The sequence below is a fragment of the Pygoscelis adeliae genome, unplaced genomic scaffold (assembly GCF_000699105.1).
Source record: "Pygoscelis adeliae isolate BGI_AS28 unplaced genomic scaffold, ASM69910v1 Scaffold141, whole genome shotgun sequence".
Taxonomy (NCBI): domain Eukaryota; kingdom Metazoa; phylum Chordata; class Aves; order Sphenisciformes; family Spheniscidae; genus Pygoscelis; species Pygoscelis adeliae.
Window position 1 is genome coordinate 1,834,784 of NW_008824231.1, and position 16,815 is coordinate 1,851,598.

The 16,815-nt window shown below is 39.9% G+C and overlaps 1 protein-coding gene across 1 annotated transcript in view; it reads left to right on the top strand.

Moving 5' to 3' along the window:
• FAT3 (FAT atypical cadherin 3) overlaps window positions 1-16,815 on the top strand; it is a 365,482-nt gene that overhangs the window by 275,367 nt on the left and 73,300 nt on the right. The window contains exons 8-10 of the mRNA XM_009334867.1: window positions 7,894-8,169; window positions 9,746-9,956; window positions 13,592-16,810. Coding sequence (XP_009333142.1) covers window positions 7,894-8,169; window positions 9,746-9,956; window positions 13,592-16,810 — 3,706 coding nt within the window. The remainder of the gene's footprint in view (window positions 1-7,893; window positions 8,170-9,745; window positions 9,957-13,591; window positions 16,811-16,815) is intronic.

Sequence of the window (16,815 nt, forward strand, 5' to 3'; positions counted from 1 at the left end):
AACAGTAATATGACCTATTTAAAAACGTAAGATAGTCATTTAAGATTGCAATAGTATAGCATTAGATAATCATCGGTGGGTACAGGCCCTTCTTTCCTCCTTCTCTCCATGTGGATACTGTTTAAGTATTTAATTGTGGCCCGGACAACAGCTGAGAATGTGTTTCTTTTGCTCTTCACAACAGAGATTTCAAAAGCGATCATTATCTCAAAGCTGCCAGAATTATGGCCTGCCTAATTCTCTCTCCCTTTTACAAAACTTTCATACTGTATTTTTGACTGTACTTTGGACCCTTTGGCAACCTTATTCATCTTTATTTCCTTTTAGAACAATAATAAAAAATCAAACTGATAGGTTAAGTAAAATATGTCATAAAAAGAGTCAAAAAAGCATCTACTGATGACTCTGAGTGGCTTTGTTCTGAGTTTTGATAAAATGACATTGTAAGTATTTTGTCTCATACACATGAGACAAAAACCTACATTTTTAACTACAGCTGCAAGAAGATATGGTAGGAGAGGAAGCGGGGGAATAGGAAATGTATAAATTCATCCCCTTGTGTAACAATAAAATAATATAAAGCCCCCCCAAAATGCGATGGTTTATTATGAAACAGCTGATCATCACCATGCCAAATGGAACAGTCTTGCTTTTTATTCCACCCCACCTGTTTCCCTTTATCTCTTCCTGGCCTTTTGTCTATTACACAGTTGGAGGTGGTAAAATACAGTGTAAAAATGCCAAAGATTTTTGCTTCGGTAACATGATCCCTGGCACGGACTCGTGTAAGTTTCTTCAGCAATGTTCCTGCACGCCTGAAACTCCAATAAACTGTTCGCTTCCTTCAAGCCTTACTGCACACATGGTTCACTGTCGTACCGTAAGAGGAAGGAAATAATTTTGATTTAAATGTTGCATCTGTTGTATTAGCAGCTCGCTGTTGTGAAAAGAGGTGAAAAGAACATAAGGAATATTAAAAAAAATAAAATTAAAAAATTCCTTTGTCACTGAAAGCCTATTTGGTTTGGGCATGATCAGGATTCCAAAAAGGAAAACAGTCTCCAAAGTGAGAAGCAAAGTGCCAGGACTTGTTGAGCTGCTGCTACTCACTGTGCTGCCCATGCAGCTGAGCCCCAGCCATCCCGGCAGCACAGCTATGATGGGGAGGGATGGAGGGGGAAAGATGAAGAAATGTTGACTCGCTTGATTTATATATTTGGAGTGTGGGTATAAAGCTTCTGTCACGCTGATTAACTTCTAGGAAGGCTAAGGCTCCTGACTTAGCCAGGGAGAGCTTTTGGGTTTTTCCCTTAGCTTAATTCATCATTGCTCAAGGCCACGTGGTAATTTGTTAAAGGCTGAAGGCATACATTGGCTCTAACTCCCCGCAAAATGCGATTCCTGCAGCTGCCAGGCGAGCTGTTGGCCTTGGGGAGGGGACAGGACTTCTGCATCCCATGTGCTGGAGAGAGCCGGGACAGCAGCTCTGTGCAGTGACCCTGCTGCTCGCCACCGCCACCACCTCCCTTCGGCCTGGGAGAGGGTCTTTTGCCCTCACTTGAGCAGAAAGAGGAACCTCCCAGCAAGAAATCAGTGTAATGGTATCTAAATGCCCACTCCTGCAACAATTTTGACTGACTGTGTAACATTAGAGGTTCTCTTGGTCATGAGTCAGGTTTATCCCAAAGCCTCCTTTTTTTTACTGAATGACCCAGACCCTTTACATCCAAGCACAACATAGGAATAGCATTTATTTATTTATTTATTTGTAGTGCATACTGTTGAGTTTTGCTAAAATACCCACAGAAGTACAGTACAGTGGGGAACAATCAACTAAGTGATGATAATTTGTCACTTTTATTGAGAATGTTGTACTAGCAGATAATTACTTTTTTTTAAGAAGAGCCTCCTGGAGTCATGGTATTATATGAAAAAGACAGTTTTACTTCTTGCTTATTTTCTTGCCTTCTTTCTCATCATCCTAACCACTATAAAAAAGATGCTTTAAAGCATAAAGGCTGATGCTTCCAAGTTAGGAGGCCAAAAGTGCCTCAGTTTCACTTATGGTAAAACCATCTCACTATTTCCCACTAGAGTGGGCACTGAGAGGAACATGGAGTTCCCTTTGAAAAGTTTTTGTAGATCAATACATGGAGCCAACCAGGCTGGAAGAGCAGACGGGAGAAGTTACTGCTTATGGCCCCTTTCTGTCTCTCCTTGCAGAAGGTTGTGGACTTTTATTTATTCTTCTGCTCAGGATTGACCTTTAGCTGTGAGTTTCAGGATACTAAACTTGGTCTCACCTTTCAAAGAACACCTTTTATTTATAAGATTGTTCCTTAACAAGAGGAACTGATCAATCACCGTGAGTGAGGGTGGTTCTTTTAACTGAAGGGTGAAAAGCTCTTCTTAGAGGACCATGGCCATGTAGATAAGACATTAGAGCCCACCAGAAGAGGTTCTGAGCTGTGGATTCTTCTAGGATGGACAAGAAGATGTGGTGTTTTAATTCAGTTTTTCACTTCTGTTCAGTTGCATGTTTCCTCCAAACTAGAACCAACCCAATCCTTGTTTTTTCTGCCCCATCCAGCGATCTCAGCACTGCCTTGCCTGTGAAACAAAGACTTTTTCCCCCATTTTAACATAACACAAGAGGCACAGTAAAGTATAAATAACAGGCCACTGAGGTCAGTAGGGAAACTATTGGCATTTTTATGTTAAGGTTGGGGTTTGGGAGAGAGAAAAACTTGTCAGGAAGTAGCAAATAAAGCTGTGTGGTAACACTACTGAAAGCAATATTAAATCAAAATAGGTTTTCAAAACTTGTACAAAAGCGTAACCTGAGTTTAAGCAATTCAGGCACTTAATAGGTTGTACTACAACACTGTGCCCAGACCAAGCAATTAGCCAAGCAGATTCTTCCAGCTTCAAATGTCTCTAAAGCAGCTCCTGGCATTTATCCAGTTTTCACTCAAATACATTTGTGCCTGAACCGAAGGTATTTGTGATGGGCAACATTAAAAACAGCTTTGGAGAGACTTCCTGCATTAGGTTTTGTCTTGCTTTGATTTGATTGTATTTCTCTAGGCCTTTCACTTACCATTTTGAATACAAAGTCTTTGCTAATGCTCTGAGTGTTACTTTGCCTAATTTGTAAGCTTGGAGGCCCATGAATCCTTTATTTGAAACTTGCTTTAACTGTGGGAAATAGGAAGTGAGCAGGGAGAAGCAAATCTTTTATAGCGAGGTGCTTGTTCAGACTATAAATTAGGCTTTGCACAATGGAAGCAGAAGGAGGCAAGCCTGCCTTTCTGGAGCCCACGACACGCTGGAAAAGATATGAGCTTTCAAGGATAACCGGGCAGAGACTGCTTTGGTGCATGTTTGCTTTATGAGCGTGGAAAAAAGACTTGCAGCTAATGTTTGTCTATGAAAAGTGGTTTAGTCAGTAACCTTGCACAGTCCTCAGCAAAGAGAAATCCCTACTTAGCAGCAAACAAATAGTAAACATTTCTATTTGTCACCTTTCGGAGATGTGTTAGGAAACTTTTAAAGCCTGTCTTTGATTTTACACAATGGGTATTGTCACAGCTTAACAGCCCAGGCATCTACACAGTAATAAAGGATATTTATGCAACAAAACTCATTCTTGCCATATCTTCCGTTTGGAAATAAATATGAAGAAAGTATTGAATTACACATACACTGTGAGTCTTTGAGTCACTTCAGAAGGATAACACTTGATTTTGGGTGGAAGACATGCTACAGGCTGGCTAAAGCTTAAGGCTTCAAGGAACAGAATGCTGGCCCTTTTGAAGTCAGTGGGAAATTTGCCAGTAGTACCAAGATTTTATGCCTGAGTTTGGCAGCCGTTAAACAAATTTGAGTAACTTTCCTCATATTAACTATCTGGTAGAATTCGGCTTACTCAACTTCACATATGTTTGTAGGATCAGATTTTCTATGAGCCTGGTGTTCATGTCAGTGTAACATTCGTCCATTATTAAGGGAAAAGATTGCCCCCTCTTTTTAAGTAACACCTTACTAGAAGTCATCCTGCTGGAGCAGGAAATCTTCTGCATAGGAAGGTGGCATTTTAAGGTGACCTTATAAAAGGGGGGTGGCTCAAAAATAAACTTAAATTATCTTCCCAGCTTTGCCACTGCGCTTCTCGTGTGGCTTTGCTAAGTCATTTAACCTTGCTGCAAGGCAGCGTTTTCCTGGGCAAAGAATGGGGATAATAATCGTCACTTGCTCCTCAAAAATGTTGTAAGGATTGAAGGATTAATAGCTATTTAAAATGGCACTTAAGTTCCATTTTATTTTACCTGATTTTGTTTCAAGTAGCTCCCAAGACAGTTAAAATTTTAAGAACATAAAAGAGTTCCATTTTCTCCCTTTCCATAGCCTGTGGGTTTAACAGAGCTCTGTATAATCAGTATTCCCATATATAATCTAACTTTCTTTTGTTGCAAGGAAAATCCACCCCCTTCTAGTAAAGGAGAGACCGTAATGTTAAAATTACAGTTGACTCTCGGGGATTTTGAGGGACGGCTGACAAAAATTAGAAATACTCTTAACTGCTTTACTAGAAGAAATTGTGAATCAATAATGACCTCTGTATTCATTAGCATCTCTAACCCATTGCCTTCCATCTCCAGATGGAAGTGGCTGTTGAAATGTAGAGTATGTAATAAATAATGCGTATTTCAATGTGGATCACTTGACAAATCATTAAAATACTGTCATCTCTGGAGAGGAAGATGCCTGCCACTTAAACAAGAACTTGATCAGTCTTAGAGTAGATATGAAGTGAAAGGAAAAAAAAAAAAAAACCAAACCAAAAACCAGTTCTTTTCTGGAAACTATCAAAGCAATTTTAAGTGCATAGTTCCCTGTAAGTTTGATGACCAGAGTGAATGAGGACCTCAATTTTTTTATCTTTTCCCCTCTCCATAGCTGGCACTCCCCAAGCACCATCATGGTCCATATTTGTGTGTCAGGGCATTAGCTTATACCTTTTTCAGTGGGAAGAAATGCTGCTTTGTGAATCCACACTATAATTTCCGTAGTCTCATGGCTTACCCTTGGTCTCTGATCCTGATTCAGTCCCACCCTGTTTAGTTTATGCTGTCTAGTGAAGGCATAAATCATGGAGCCGTGGCTTGCACAGTCACAGTGCAAGCTTTGTGGTGGATAAAGCTTTATGCCCTCCTCTGCTTTCCCAATTTGCCAGTGATCCCAAAATGCATTAGCTATAATGGGAAGTGAACCCCAGCACTGGAGTGATCACACACCACACAAACAAAACAGCATGTCACCGCTGTAGCAGTACCTTTAAGACACATTGTTGTGCATCTGTACCTTTTTTTTCCTTACAGGATAGCTTAAGCTTGCACACAGCAATGTTAAAAACAAATTCACAGATACGAGCCTGTCCCTCACATGGCAGCTTACTTGTTCAAGGTAGACCGTGCTGTACTCGCATCAGCAATATCAAACGCTCTTGGTATTTTCAGTCTAATCCATTTGAAAAGTTTTTACTTCTCTGTTAGACTATCTAAAATGATACATGACAAAGTTTTTGGCCACTAATTAAAAGCAAAATAAATTGTGTTGTTGTCTGTGTTAACAATGCAGCAGTAAAATAATCAACCATGTTACAGTGCTACCTGGCAAGGACTGAGGGTATCAAAACTGCTCGAGAAGATGCCTTCAAGTATTAAACACTGGTAATCAGATTATCCCCAACGCATATTGTTTCAGTGTCTCTTCCTTACACTAACAAAAGTGGTTCAGCACTGGCTCTGTGTTCCATTAGAGTAGACTTGAAGACTTTCATTTTTTCTGAGGGCTTGCCTTCATATATTACAACTCATTTCTTCACATATTTTTCAGATGTGGGTTTGGCTTTTTTTTTCTCAGTCAGGTCAGAAACATGCCTTGATATATTGTATAGCACCAACAAAAATACAAAAAGCTATGCTTTTTATATTTGCCCCCACGGCAGGGGGGTTGGACTAGATGACCTTTAAAGGTCCTTTCCAACCCAAACTATTCTATGATTCTAAGTAACTCTTCATCATTATTATAGGCTCAGCAATGTATATTTCCCCCCAATTTTATTGCTATCTGTCCAAGACTGAAGCATAACTTAATATAGGCTTCACCCTGCTTCACTCCGGCGTACCATAATCTGGTGAAAATTAAATTGTATGGAATGCGCAGTTGAAGTTCTATGCCATTTAACTTACAGAGCATTTTATTTCCGCTGTCTTTTAAACAGTTCCCAGGCTAGTTCATTACGACTGCAGCTTACAATTGCTCATGTTCCTTTTGGTAATGTGTTTTGCAAAACCTTCCACATATCATGGAAATCTAAAGTTTCATTTCTGTCTGAGGCCAACATCTGTTTGTCCAATATTGCAGTAAAAGTATAACTGTATTTTTCTTCTGTTAAGAAAGTATGGGTGAACAGGGCTTGATCAAGCAAAGTAATAAAATATTTGCTTAAAAAAGAGCCAAGTACTTTTCAGAACAACAAAGAAAATATCATGAGGGATGGGTCAAGTCTCCTAGTCTTAGGAAAAAGTCCTGTGCATGGCCTTTCCCATGTCGTTCATTGGACTATTTCTTACTTCAAAGCCTTTGAATAAAAAGATTGTTCCATTTCACTCACTGTAAAATTAGGTAAGTACTAAAACAGTACTGAAAAAGAGGCAATTCTTTGCATTTTGTCTTCCAGTATTACATAGTTCGTCAAGGGTTTTGCTGCTACGCTGCCCAAAGTAATCTATAGCATACAAAGTCTGGAAACCAAATTTTCTCCAGGGAGTGACTCCTCCAATAGTGAAAAGCGCAAAACCAATCATCGGAGCCACATACGCATAACATTGCATAGTCACGTAACTTTTGAAAGGCAAAGTTTGGAAAATAGTGATTCTTAGTAGTTACCAGGGTCAGCTTGTGATATATTGAACTGGGTGTAATAGGCAGCAACAGCAGCATCCTGGCTGCCTTTGCCCTCTCCAAGTTTCTTTAGGGATCAATACCAAAGTTTTAAAGACAGACTTGAAGCAAATGGCACAGCGTTCATTCACATTTTTAGTGGAAGTCCTATGGTTCATAAACTGCAACAGAAGGGAGGCAAATAGGTGTTCGAGGGGAAAGTGAATTAGTTGGCAATAGACAACCATCACTGGCAAAGGAAGAACAAGGATGAAATAATCTTTTCCTGTCACCAGTGTCCTGAGATTACCTGTCTGTGGTGGTATGTATTGAACTGTACGGGGTGGGCTTGCTTGGTCGTGAGGTCATGTCTCCTGTTCTCGCCTCATCAAGTGTCACTGTTCCTAACAGCCTAAGGTGTAACAGCAACTTGAAGTCTCCACTGCTGTCATGACTCGACATTGCTAGTACGTCCCAACGCAATGTATCGGGCAGAAAACAACACAGGATTTAGCCAAATCTTGATTGTATAAAAAGCAGATTTAAGTAACATGAAAGGGATTCTTTTATAGCCTCATTAATAGTGATGGGGAAAGGAAATCCCATAATAGCTCTAGAAGTCTCTTGTAACCAGAGCAGTTACAAAGGACAACAAAACCTTTCCTATGACCATTGCAGGAATATTTTCTAATCTATAGATACTGAAAATATGGGCTTCTTTGTCAGGCTCTGAGTAGGTCTTATAATTAGGAACATTTTGCCTCCAAAGTCATATCCTTACTATTTCTTTTGTTCTGAACAGTAAGAATTTAATGTTTCTCAGTCCCACCATACAGCAGCATAACATCATCAGCCATCTAAAGTAAATTATATTTCTCTAGGTGCATATTCAGTAATCTGACTAGACTTCAATAACTTCAAATGTTTTTCTTTTATTAACTGTAGGTTCTTATCAAAGTGTTGGATAACAATGATAATGGCCCAGAATTCTCTCACCCAAGTTACGATGTCACCATTTCAGAGGACATCCTCCCTGATACTGAAATTCTGCAAATTGAAGCTATAGACAGAGATGAAAAGCATAAGCTGAGCTACACTATTCACAGCAGCATCGATATAGTCAGCGTGAGAAAATTCAGAATTGATCCCAGCACTGGGGTGCTCTATACTGCTGAGAGATTAGACCACGAAGCTCAAGATAAGCACATCCTTAATGTCATGGTAAGAATGCAATATTCACTTGGCTCAGGACACAATCACTGCTGCTTCAGGTGCATACGTGCCTTAGTCTTTGCATGAGCAAAGGACTCTTAGTGCAGTAAGTAGTCATTCATTTCATTTTGCCTGCCCTGCTGTGTATTTATTTTACATTTTTTATTTGGGCTTTTTGGGAAACTTATTGTGAATTCATTGTATGGAATATGATATGATTTGCTATCTCAAGGGAGAGCAAGCAGGAAATTATTTAATCTCTTGGCATCTGGTCCTTTCACTCAAGGTAATTTTCAGAGTTTCTGAAGTGAGGCTGCAAGTGATTTGAGAAGTTATTCACAGGGAGATAACTGCTTTCTTGCCATAGAGAATGCTATAGCCGTTCTGAATACAAGCCTCTTTTATAGTTTACTTTTACGGACTTATTTCAGTACATAAACTGTTGATATACAAAACAGCTTTCATCTACATTTCCAAATGTTTGGGTATGGAGAAAAAAGTTAATTACCATTTTTTGCTCAGTGTGCCTAAATTACAGAACATAAGTCTGTCTGTTTTCAAGTGAAGAATGTATATTATGGACTGGAGGTTAATAAAAAAAAAATCGTAGTCTGCTATTTTCTTTAACCACTTAAGACTCCTGCAGAAGAGATCTTTGAAGGAACAGCTTATGATGTGTTAGGTATGGGGCCATCTTTGGGTGGGGTCCCTAGAAATCAGAGAGCTGGTGTGAGATCCAGCAAGCAGGAGCTGAGCGGGGTCTCAGCTCGCAGAGTAACAAGCTGCAAGTCCTTTGGCGAGCAGGCTAAGAAATAAATATAAACTGAATCACAGAAAGACGTGGCTAACAGAGGTCATTTCCTGGTGCTTGGTTTTGATCTCCACCTGATAGAATAGGTTTTTTGCTCTATTTGAGAAGAACGAAACTTTTGGGGATCGTGTTGGTGGGATTATTAGTGTCACAGTGCTGAGATATTCTGGGGGGGGTTGAGAGAGGTGTGATAAATGATACCTCTGTTGGGAGTGCTCAGGACTTCTTAAGGTAATTCTTACTCTGTTTACTATCGGTATCTTCATCTTCAAAAAGGTATGTACATATATAATGATGAAAAAGTTCATTGGCAGCTGCAAGCACTAGACTAACACACAACTGATCATAGTGAGTAAAATTGTTTGTAATTCTTTGAAAGAAGGAGCAATGGGCAAGGTATATTTGCCTCTATGCTATAAAGCAGGGAATGGCAGCACAAATGCATGAACATTTAGCATGTATTAAAAAAAATATTTCTTGCAAACCTAAAACCAATTTTAAGATGTCATGTGATTGCCACTTTAAAATTCATGTCATGATGGTTAGTTGCCATGCATTTTTTCACAAGTGAAAAAACAAAAATCCCTAAGCTCTTCCTGTTTCTTTAACACAGCTCGTGTGTGAATGTATTTTAGACTGTTCTTTGGGACAAATGGATTTTTTTATTACTTTGTATTAAATAGAACTGAAAGTATTATTAGTACTCAGATGAGTCATATTTATAAAGTTTTACTGGGTGGATATCAAGATGTGTATTATGCACTTGTTCTATAGGTCCGAGATCAAGAATTCCCTTATAGAAGAAACCTGGCCAGAGTCATCATAAATGTGGAAGACTCCAATGACCATAGTCCATACTTTACCAGCCCGTTGTACGAAGCCTCAGTGTTTGAATCAGCAGCAGTTGGATCAGCAGTCTTGCAGGTCACAGCTTTGGACAAAGACAAAGGAGAAAACGCAGAGCTTATCTACACTATTGAAGCAGGTTAGGACAGAGGCTGAAAACGTAACATCATGATTCATGCCATACACAGAGCAGTGCTGTGATGGTGGTCTGTCTTGACACACAAGTCAACTTCTTTGGCCTACCTTCTCCTGTAGAGCTGGGTGAAGGAGACACCTTCCTGTTGGTTGGTTTTTATTTTGAAGCTACTATACCCAAAACCTGTCAGAACAGAATCTCATTCACGTTCACTAGATGGCTACAGAGCTTTTTACCTCTAAGTCATTGGTTCAAAACCATCACAGAAGATAGTTTTTGAAAGCTACAGCCAGTGACTTGTTTTCAGGTTGCTGGCTTCAGTCTAGTACACAGTGGATCCTTCATAAACAAATGCCACAACAGCTAGTATGTCCTGGCATCTTTGCCAATATTCGGATCAGAGGAGCGTAGAGACTAACACTAGGGCTATGGTAAAAACTTCTGTCAGCAGAGCGTAGCATCCTAATGGCACAAGGTCTCCTGAAACTAAGGGAGGGCATGGTGATACCAGATTAAAATTGCTTTTGCTGTTAAACTCTGGATATTTACATCCACCACATAATCTGTACCAGCAAAAGCATTCTTCTGCCACTTGCAACAGCACGGTCATGAGAAATTTGCATTATCTTTGCCACACATGCAAGTGAATGTAACTTCCTCTGGCTCATATGGATCTGAAGTGAAGAATTATCTCTGAGATAAACTATTAACATATATACAAGAGGGGTGCCTGGAAAAAGAGAGAAGGAAGTAGAAATTTGTAACCTTTGGATTTTTTAATGTTTCATTTCTACTTTTTTTTTTAGTAATATGAATCTTTCCATTGTGATAATAGCAAAACTTGAAACCTATATTGCCCTAAAAAGAAGTCTCATACACTGCAGATTGTCCCCATATTAATCAGATCACAAGCCTTTCCCAGCATTAGGCTCTGATCCTACAGGCTCATTATTTATCCCTATATTTTTATAAAGACTTGTCTTTTAGGAAGACTCGTCAATTAGGAACAGGCTAAATGACAAAAAATAAGTAACGAAATAAGAACATCTACACCATCTCATACTGATTTAACTTCATATAGTTCAATCTCACACCTTAAATTAAGCTGATATAACCTGAAGAAGACCCAAGGAACTTTTTTCTGTCATTACTTGTATGCTTTGTGGAAGTAGAGTCCCTTAAGCAAACCAGGAGGTGAAGTCTTTTGCAGTTAAAAGTGTTGAACTTAGACCCTTGCGATCCTACAAAGATCTTAGTACTACAAAACAAATATTTCCTTTAGGCACTGCATTTGGTCTTACCAGTTATTTCTCAGTATTCTTCAGTGGCCTTTAACTTAGATCAGGGGAAATTTTACACATGTCCAGGCAGGACAATGCTGTGCCTTACAGAACAAACTGAGCAGACCAGATAGGATTTCTGGGGCAATGTTTTTCAAGACTGTTCCCAGCTTTTCCTTGACACCTTATTACTATTATGGGCTTCAACCCAATCACCTATAGGTGCCACCACAATGTAAAGAGCAACCTGACGTGCTAGGAGTATGGCTCCCATACACTGGTAATAGAATCATACATAATGCAGACAGAAAAATATGATGATTAGAAAGGATGCTTTAGCTTTTAGATGGTCCTTTTTAGTCTGCATGTTCTTCTCTTTTCTAGAGGCTCTGTCTTCCATTACAGCCTGTTTCTGTTTCATCATGAGCTCTCCCTGCAGTGTCAGACTTCAAACTTCCATTTACTGTAAGCCACGCACTCCCCCAGTTTCATTATCCGTAGATGTTCCAATCCCAGATGCATCAAAATTCAGTCTTCTGCTGCTGTAGTTTCTATGATCCATAAAATCTGCAGTTGAGGATACTGATTTTAACTGTAGCATTTAGATTGTACACAGCCCTTTCATTCAGGGGAATTACTTACATCACCTTACATGTGAAGAGAGCAATTGGTAAAGAAAGTAGCTTTTGTGTAATTTCATACGAAATTCCTAAAGGAGAAGAAACAACTCTGGCCTTACATGAGGCAGTCAGTGGCTAAAAATTATTTGTATTAGCAAGCACTGACAAAATAACTGCAGCAGCATTTGTAGTATCTGCAAATGTGACAGATGCTGTGATCTTGATGAGAATTTGTAGCTCTGGCAGAATCTCAGCTCCTCAGTGAATAGCACAATTTTTGTTTTAGCTAGTAGAGTAAACTTTACTGATCTGAAAGGATGAGTATAAATAGAAAGCCACTACCAGTACTGAACTACATACAGTAGTATGCAGCTTAAATTAGCCTCCAAGCCCCAGAATTTACAACAGATAGCGAATCACATCTTAAAAATAGTTCACATTAACTCACTTCATGTAGGATTCTATGCATTTGGTATTCCAGCTACAATTTTCACATTTACTGCTCTGTGCACAGCACCTGTAACATTCACCATTAAAAGAAAATCTCTTGTTTATCACCAGTTACCTGAGACATATGTCTCTCCAGGTCATGGATGGATGCTTGACTGTAGATTGGAAGCAGTTCTAGATTTTAAACTGTAAATTACAATAGCAGGAACATGTTATAATGATTGGAATCTCTGTAACTCAGTACATGCTGTTTGTATTTAGAATCAAATTCAGAAAAAGAGTCTGTATGCCTATACATGCCATATACACACGCAGCATGCTATACTTTAAGCAGGCACTCAAGGAACCAGCAAAATACGGATTGCCTAATAGAGGTGATCACTAATTACAGGGTAAGGATACATATCAAAAGGTTTGAATCTGTCTTGCTAAAGAAGAGGTTGGCAAAAAGACTAAAAAGAAAAAAAGACCCCAAAGAAGGTCCTTGATGTTGTCAGAGTGTTGACACCTCATTTATAGTTAGTGTTCTCTTAAAAAATTTTGGTTAAAAAAAAGTTTATTTTTGAATTTATCACCTGCATAATTTGATTTTGTGAGCCTCCATGACATGTTCCAAACTCACTGTTTTCACCTTTATGCAGTCAGTGATATCCCTGCTTTCATGTTATAACAGACATTTCATGACATTTTCTGCTAAATCTCATTCATCTAGATTCATCCTCCACAGAGATCATATGATAAACCTTTGTGCCACAAGACACTTGAATCTCTTCTATGCTATTTGTTCTGTTTTATTTTTCTAAATGCCACTTTAATCTTCTCATATTCAGTTCTTTCGGTCTTGAACTACTACAGTCTTCTCTACAGTTGCTTAATATCCCCTTCAATTAAGAGTCTGAGTTGTTATCCATTTGTCACGTAATTGGCTTGTTAGCCTCTGATCTAGTTTCTTTGCCTTAGGTGTACATGTATTTGACTAATTCCAATAATTTAGGGATGCTTTTTCCTACTTCAGTAATGTACATGCAGCTCTTGCTCAGACGTTGATACTCAGAATCAAGATATAGATAGTAGCACCTGAGTTTCTGAAGGTTTGAACACCTATACCATCTACTGAGATTCCTGATTTTCAGAAAGGAAGGCTGGAAGGGCCTTTAGAATTCTTTTATGTTGATTGTTTTTTTTCAGTAACTGCCTTTAACAAATTGCAGCTAATTGCTCCTGATATAAGTTATCATTAAGTATGTTGTATTTAATTTCTAATTTGGATCCAATATTTGTGTTTTAGGAAATACGGGAAACACATTCAAGATTGAACCAGTTTTAGGGATCATTACATTACTGAAGGAGCCAGACTTAACCACAATGGGACAGTTTGTTTTGTCAGTCAAAGTGACTGATCAAGGTTCTCCACCACTGTCTGCAACAGCAATTGTGCGGATATCTGTGACGATGGCAGATAACTCCCACCCTAAGTTCACTCTCAAAGAATACCAAGCGGAGGTTAATGAAAATGTGGATATTGGTACTTCTGTCATCTCTCTTTCTGCAATCAGTCAGTCCACATTAGTTTATGAGGTTAAAGATGGGAATGTGGATGGAGTCTTCACTATAAACCCATATTCTGGAGTGATCACCAGTCAAAAGGCCCTTGATTATGAACGTGCTTCCTTCTATCAGCTCATCATACAGGCAACAAATATGGCAGGCATGGCATCAAATGCCACTGTGAACATTCAGATTGTTGATGAAAATGATAACCCACCAGTTTTTCTCTTCTCTCAGTACTCGGGCAGCATAAGCGAAGCTGCACCTGTAAATAGCATAGTCCGGAGTGCGAATAACAGTCCCCTCGTGATACGTGCCACTGATGCTGACAGCAACCAGAATGCTTTGCTTGTCTACCAGATTGTTGAATCTACTGCAAAAAAGTATTTCACAGTAGATTCCAGCACAGGTGCAATAAGAACAATTGCAAATTTAGATCATGAAACAATAGCCCTCTTCCACTTCCACGTGCATGTTAGAGACAGTGGGAATCCCCAGCTTACAGCAGAGAGCCCAGTTGAAGTGACCATTGAGGTAACTGATGTCAATGACAACCCACCAGTCTTCAGCCAGGCCGTATTTGAGACAGTCTTGCTGCTGCCCACGTATGTTGGTGTTGAGGTTCTCAAAGTCAAGGCTACAGACCCAGATTCAGAGATCCCTCCTGAACTAACATATAGTCTAATTGAAGGCAATATGGACCATTTTTTAATTGATTCAAACACAGGGGTACTCACCATTAAAAACAATAGCCTCTCCAAAGACCATTATATGCTAATAGTAAGAGTATCTGATGGGAAATTTTATAGTACTGCTATGGTGACAATAATGGTAAAAGAAGCCATGGATAGTGGGCTCCATTTCACACAAAATTTTTATTCCACTTCTATCTCAGAGAACAGCACCAATATCACAAAGATCGCTGTGGTGAATGCTGTTGGTAACCGCCTCAATGAGCCTTTGAAATACAGTATATTAAACCCAGGCAATAAATTTAAAATCAAATCCACCTCAGGAGTCATTCAGACAACTGGCATCCCCTTCGACCGAGAGGAACAAGAGCTGTATGAGTTGGTGGTGGAAGCAAGCCGTGAACTAGATCACCTTCGTGTGGCTCGAGTGGTGGTGAGGGTTTACATTGAGGACATAAATGACAATGCCCCCGTGTTCGTAGGGCTTCCATACTATGCTGCTGTGCAAGTCGATGCTGAGCCTGGTACCCTGATATATCGAGTGACGGCTATTGATAAAGATAAGGGTGAAAATGGTGAGGTGTCATATCTTCTGAAGGAGGACTACGGACATTTTGAAATTGATAGAGGATCTGGTAGCGTCACTTTAAAAGAAGCCTTCAATTCTGATTTGTCTAATATAGAGTATTTGGTTGTCATTCTTGCAAAAGATGGCGGTAACCCATCGTTGTCTGCTTCGGTAGAGCTCCCCATTACTATTGTTAACAAAGCGATGCCTGTATTTGACAAGCCCTTCTATACAGCCTCCGTGAATGAAGATGTAGAAATGCACACGCCAATTTTAAGCATAAATGCAACCAGTCCAGAAGGCCAGGGTATCATTTATATCATTGTCGATGGAGATCCCTACAACCAGTTTAATATCGACTTTGATACTGGAGTTCTGAGCGTCATCAGCCCGCTGGACTATGAAATAAATTCTCTTTTCAAGCTTATGGTGCGAGCCAGTGATGCCCTCACTGGCGCTCGAGCTGAGGTCACTGTGGACTTGATCATTAATGATGTTAACGATAATCCTCCAGTTTTTGATCAGTCGGCTTACAATGCTACTTTGTCTGAAGCATCTTTGATTGGGACTCCAGTACTGCAGGTTGTTGCTATTGATGCTGACTCTGACAATAACAAGATTGTGCAGTATCAGATAGTCCAGGACACCTTTAACAGCACGGACTATTTCCATATAGACAGTACCAGTGGCCTAATTCTGACAGCCCGGATGCTGGATCATGAACTCATACAGCAGTGCAGCTTGAAAGTCAGAGCAACCGATAATGGGTTCCCACCACTAAGCAGTGAGGTTCTTGTTAGTATCTCAATAACAGATATGAATGACAATCCTCCAGTTTTTAACCAGTTAATATATGAATCATATGTGAGTGAACTGGCACCTCGGGGTCATTTTGTGACTTGTGTCCAAGCCTCTGATGCCGACAGCTCTGATTTTGACAGGCTGGAGTACAGCATCCTATCAGGAAATGATCGGACCAGTTTTGTTATGGACAGCAAGAGTGGCGTTATCACCCTTTCCAACCATCGCAAACAGAGAATGGAGCCCATGTACAGCTTAAATGTCTCTGTGTCAGACGGGCTGTTCACCAGCACAGCTCAGGTGCACATACAGATTCTTGGGGCCAACCTCTACAGCCCTGTGTTTTCACAGAGCGTTTATGTTGCAGAAGTTCGAGAAAACGTTGCTCCTGGAACTAAGGTAATCCATGTGAAGGCAACAGATGGCGATTCAGGTGTATACGGCCAGATAAGCTACTCCATAATAAATGACTTTGCCAAGGACCGATTTTTGATTGATAGCAATGGGCAGATTCTGACAACTGAGAGGTTAGACCGAGAGAACCCGCTGGAAAGTGATATCGGTATATTTTTGAGAGCCCTCGATGGAGGTGGCAGGACTACGTTTTGCACTGTGAGAGTGATAGTAGTGGATGAGAACGACAACGCTCCTCAATTTATGACAGTTGAATATAGAGCAAGTGTCAAAGCAGATGTTGGGAAAGGTTACTTGGTGACCCAAGTGCAAGCAGTAGATCCAGATGATGGAGCCAATTCCAGAATTACCTATTCTCTGTACAGTGAAGCCTCCGTTTCAGTAGCTGATCTGCTTGAAATAGATCCAGACAATGGATGGATGGTCACCAAGGGTAGCTTTAACCAGCTGAAAAACACAGTTCAGTCATTCTTTGTCAAAGCAGTTGAT